Raw genomic sequence first — 5,531 nt, forward strand, 5'->3', positions numbered from 1 at the left:
TACAGAGATATCCATATATGGGCATGAAAGGGACAAATGGTAAGATGGAATACATTTCCCAGCGGACTCCTCGTTATTCGCGTCGGGGCAATCACACTTGCAATTTGCAATTGCATCTTTCTAGGTATATTTTGCTAGGCTTGGAACCTGTTTTGTTTGTTTGCGTATTCATTGTTTGATTGTAATGACCGTGTGTGTTTGTGTGCATGCATGAGTGCGTGCGTGCTTGCACACGCGTGCGTGAGTGTGTGCGTGCGTGGGTGTGTGCTTGCTTGCATGCATGTGTGTGAGATTGTGCTTGCATGCAATGTGGGCAATGTCATTTCTTTCTGTTGCTGTTGGTAGTCATGGTTGACAGTTCCCACCTGATGTCATGTGGGAGTTCAGACTGTTTCAGGCCATAATGAATAACTGATAACTTGCATAATGTCTTCAAAGTAGGACGTAAATCTAAGATGTACAGGTCATCAACAGGTATGTTGCCTGCTTTGAGTCCTCCGAAGATGATGATACAATCTCCCATCATGCAACAGCATATTTTATTCATCCTGCACGGGTCTTTCCCCTTGGGCTCAACCTGCTTCCAAGAAAAGGTCTCTGGACTGAATTTCCACAGATCATTGAAGTACTGGTTCCTGTTGCTCTCCATTGTAGGCAAAGGCTGAATGATTACTGCGACTGCGTCCTTCTGGAATTAGCTGTCCAGAAGGCATGATAAGCCAGCAGTTGGTCTCTGTGTCAAACACTCTTATGCTGTTGTAGTAGGTGCCCCCATAGCCCACCCTATAACCCCCAAATACAAACATCTTTCTTCCGATGATGGTGGCAGAGTGACTTACTGAAGGAGGTGGTGGAGTTTCTCTGATGTTAATTAAAGACCAGACCATTGTGCTGGTGTCCAACTTGTACATGTCATTAGTATATCCAGTCAGCTGGGTGTATCCTCCATAGACATACATGACCTTCTCCAGGACAGAGGCTGAGTGGTGGCTCCTTGCTCCAGGAATAGTCCCAGAAATATTGGGTTTGAACCAGCTGAGGGTGTCAACATCAAAGGCATAAAGCACATTGCAGTAAGGATACCCTCCCCAGATGTAGATCATTTGTTCTACCAGCACAGCTGTGTGGCCCCAGTGTCTGGAGGGAACCTCAATGGGACTTTGTCCTCTTACATTTGTCACTGGGGGCAACTTCCTCCAACGCAAAGACAATGTGTTGAAGATATGCACTTCAATCTGATCCATGTAGTAATAGTTCACGTAGTTGTTGTACCTTCCAAATGAGTACAGCTTGTGTCCGACTACCACAGCAGCATGCAAGTGATATTCATGTCCTCCTTTCAGATGTATCGTCCAGTGAATCATTTCAGACAGCAGCACCACCTTGAACCAGTGTACCTAACTTACAGGATAAGCAGTTAAACAAACAACAGTTTAAATAGTTGGAACAGTTGTTGAATGACATTTAGTTAAATAGACGATTAGTTTTAAAGGACAAGTACATTGGTTATGATGTCATTCCATGATGATGTAATTATGTAGAACTAGTCCTTACCCATTTGAAGATAATGTGCAACCAAATTACGTGCAGAGTTTGTGTTATGGGTCGTGCAGCGTATATGAGGGATGGGGGGGTGAGGTCATAATATCGAGGAATATATAAGGGCCAGGGGATGTAATGGGCTGTCTATTCCCCTAGCCAATCAGGCATAAATGGGCATACCGTATGTTTGATAAGCTTGAGGATTGGTGCTTTGGTGAGCTTCACGTGACATTTCGGTCAACCAGACTGTAAATGGGCTAATCTCCATGATTGGTGAAGTTTCATGTGACATCATATCTTATTATAAAAGGGGAGGAGCCGGCGCCAACCTCTAGTTGGGTAAATCTTACTCCATAAAATGTGTGATGTACGGGTTGTACAGAATTTACCTAAATCAGCTCTGGGAATTCTGGACCTTTTTTATACTCGAACGGCCGTGAGTGTCGTTCCACCAGTCTTTTTCTCTCTCACACACAACAAGCCCCGGTGGAGGAGCCAACCATGCATCGTCTCCAGCACCTGGCATGCCGCTCTCTGGCCGCCGCAGGTGTCCGCGGTGTTGCCGCCTCCCAGTCTCCATCAGTCGTGCTGCGACTGTCCAGGTCGCTGGACAGAGGCTTGATGATGGTCCAGTCCGTGCGATTCAAAACGCAAGGACCGCCGGCGGAGCAGCAACGCTACGGCGGCTCGAAGCAGTTCAGCGCGGCCGAGGCCACCGTCGCCGCGACGAGGCAGAGTCGGGGCAAGACGATGCGAGGGAAGGCACTGACCATGGACACCCTGAACCCGCAGGTGAAGGCGGTGGAGTATGCTGTGCGGGGGCCCATAGTCGTCAAGGCTGGGGACATCGAGAGGGACATGCAGCAGGGTGTGAAACATCCCTTTTCTGAGGTCATCAGGGCCAACGTCGGAGATGCCCACGCCATGGGCCAGCAGCCGATCACCTTCCTCCGTCAGGTGGTGGCTCTCTGCTCCTACCCAGAGCTGCTGGACAGCCCTGGTTTCCCTGAAGACGCCAAGGAACGTGCTCGACGTATCCTGCAGGGTTGCGGAGGGCAGAGCCTCGGTTCCTACAGTGCCAGTCAGGGCGTGGAGTGCATTCGTCGTGACATCGCCGCCTACATTGAGCAGAGGGACCAGGGCGTTCCAGCCGACTGGCACAACATCTACCTCACAACGGGCGCCAGTGGTGGCATCGTGAGCATTCTGAGGCTGTTGGTGTCGGGTCAGGGTCGTTGCAGGACCGGCGTGCTGATCCCCATCCCTCAGTACCCGCTGTACTCTGCGGCTATAGCAGAAATGGAGGCGGTGCAGGTCAACTACTACCTGGACGAGTCCAACTGCTGGGCGTTGGACGTGGCAGAGCTCCACAGAGCATACCAGGCCTCCAAGCAGCACTGCCAGCCCCGTGTCCTCTGCATCATCAACCCCGGGAACCCTACTGGTCAGGTGCAGAGTAAGAAATGCATCGAGGAGGTCCTCCACTTTGCCTACGAGGAGAACCTCTTCGTCATGTCCGATGAGGTGTACCAGGACAATGTGTATTCCCCAGACTGCCAGTTCCACTCGTTCAAGAAGGTTCTGTATGAGATGGGCCCCGAGTACTTCAACTCTGTGGAGCTGGCCTCCTTCCACTCTAGCTCCAAAGGCTACACAGGAGAGTGTGGCTTCCGTGGAGGCTACATGGAGGTGTTGAACCTGGACAGCGAGGTGAAGGCTCAGTTGGTAAAGTTGCTGTCGGTGCGTCTGTGCCCCCCTGTCCCTGGACAGGCTGCAATGGATGTCATCGCCAACCCCCCGAAACCCCACGAGCCCTCCTATGCACAGTTCATTAAGGAGAAGAGCGTGGTGCTGGGCAGCCTGGCTGAGAGGGCCAAGATGACGGAGCAGACCCTCAACACGGTGCCTGGGATCAAATGCAACCCGGTGCAGGGAGCCATGTATGCATTCCCACAGATCTTCATCCCCCCAAGAGCTATCCAGGAGGCAGAGTCCCTAGGTATGGCTCCAGACATGCTGTACTGCCTGAGGCTGCTGGAGGAGACTGGTATATGCGTAGTTCCTGGGAGTGGCTTTGGCCAAAGAGAGGGAACCTACCACTTCAGGATGACCATTCTGCCGAGCACAGAGAAGCTCCAAGTGCTGCTGGAGAAGGTGCGATTGTTCCACATCGGTTTCCTTCAGGAGTACTCTGAAGGGGAACCTCAGAGATGAGCTGCACAGTGGCACAGTGGAACAAAACCACTTCAGAAAAGAGTCCATAAACAAATGCTTTATTTTAAGACTTGTATGAACCGGCAGCAATGAATGCTGATGAGGCTTGTTTTGTGTTCCCAACGGTGAAAACGACTGCTTGAGGTTTTTGATTTGATTTACACACAGTGCCTTCCTATCACATCCAATGCAATCTGGGAACCCATCGTCAAAGAAGAAAGGGCGACACCTACATCCAATGTAAAGGGACAAATTATTACTTGCGCCAGCAGAGTGCGCAAGTACTGCGTTCAGTGATTTTGTATGTGGCGTGTCTGTTTGCGTCCAGCATTCTTGATGACGTGTATGTACAGTAAAACACCTGCCGTCTGTTAGCCTTCTGTCCATTTTAGCGGGTCATTGACTTGTATTGACAACAGCATGTTGAACAACCATATTTTTGACTTTTCTAAATTGGTCTCATCTTTGATAGGCAATTTCATTGGCAATTCACGTTTCAAATAGAATGGATTGAGAAGAATAACGAGTTGTTATTATTTCTATATAGTTGATGTCTTATGGCCAAACACACAGTACCTCTTTGCTTTCTTGGTGTACGTATAGGCAGGTCAATTATTGTTGAAATATATAGTTTACTTTGTTCTTGTTTACTTGCAGACTGGAGTGGTTTTATATTGATAATACTGGAATATTTAGCCATTTCATCTGATATTTTGTACAGTGATATCAATATTAAGCCAATATCTTGGAATGCCCATATACAGTATTATGGACCTACTGTGTCAGTCTCATGTGGCATATGATGTCAGACATCTATGATGTCAGTCATCTCCATATCTGGTAAAAGCATAGGTGAATTTTAAAATTTCTTGCCATGAATTAGCCATAAAATAAAGGCTTTTTAATTGTCCCTCAAGAGTGCCTTGGTCGAACTTTTTTGCATCTGGTAAAAGTGTATTTTTAATTAAAGTCAATGGAGAAAATGTATTCACAAATAACATTATATAAATTAAACTTAAGTATCTCTTAGCAAAATGCATCCGATGAATCTGGTCGATTTGACATAATGGCCCAAGTGCGGGCCACCAAAATTGTGGGAGGAGTAGCGGGGCAAAATAAAGTTTATCTAGAAAGATGGATGGAAGGAAATGAAGTCGGACAAGTACCGTACCAAATGGAGTATGGTTTGGATCTCTGTTTGAGACAAAGTTCATTGCAGCGTGCGTGCGTGCGTGCGTGCGTGCGTGCGTGCGTGCGTGCGTGCGTGCGTGCGTGCGTGCACACCAACCCCAGAGCAGTAATGATGCATGCTTAACCCTGTGTAGGATGTGCTGCCTGCCCTGAAATCAGTCCCAGAACTCCTACACTGCTCTCCTGCAGACCAACGACACCATGTGAATATACTTTTGCAGGGTCTCGTGCACGCTGCCTCACGCAATGTATGCATGCCATGCCTGCATGCATGAGTGTGTTTAGCCTCAATCCCACCGGTGCGGTACAGGAGATTACTGAGGAAAGTGTTGGATAAGCAAGTACGACACAAGCACATGACCTAAAGATGTGTGTTTGTTTCGTGTGCCTGTTTCCTTAATCTTTCTCTATCAGACCTGTGTGTGTGCGCGTGCGTGTGTGCGTGCGGCCTGGAGGATTGTTCATTATTTTAATTTGTTTAGTGCTGGTAATCTCTGTCTCTTTCTCATTAAACCAGTAATGGCTGACAACAGGATGACAGAACATTACATTGACACCTCTATAATTATTCAAAGGATACGACT

General features: G+C 48.2%; 1 protein-coding gene across 1 annotated transcript; it reads left to right on the forward strand.

Annotated features, from left to right (window-relative positions):
- Positions 1-2,244: 2,244 nt before the first annotated feature.
- LOC308289209 (alanine aminotransferase 2-like) lies at positions 2,245-3,756 on the forward strand (the record flags this gene model as incomplete). The annotated part of the gene is made up of 1 exon (XM_080730819.1): positions 2,245-3,756. Exon 1 carries the CDS (start codon positions 2,293-2,295, stop codon positions 3,754-3,756), a length of 1,464 nt encoding a protein of 487 aa, XP_080586945.1. The 5' UTR covers positions 2,245-2,292.
- Between the last annotated feature and the right edge of the window lie 1,775 nt (positions 3,757-5,531).

Source organism: Nannobrachium achirus, assembly GCF_963921795.1.
Source record: "Nannobrachium achirus genome assembly, chromosome: 7".
NCBI lineage: Eukaryota > Metazoa > Chordata > Actinopteri > Myctophiformes > Myctophidae > Nannobrachium > Nannobrachium achirus.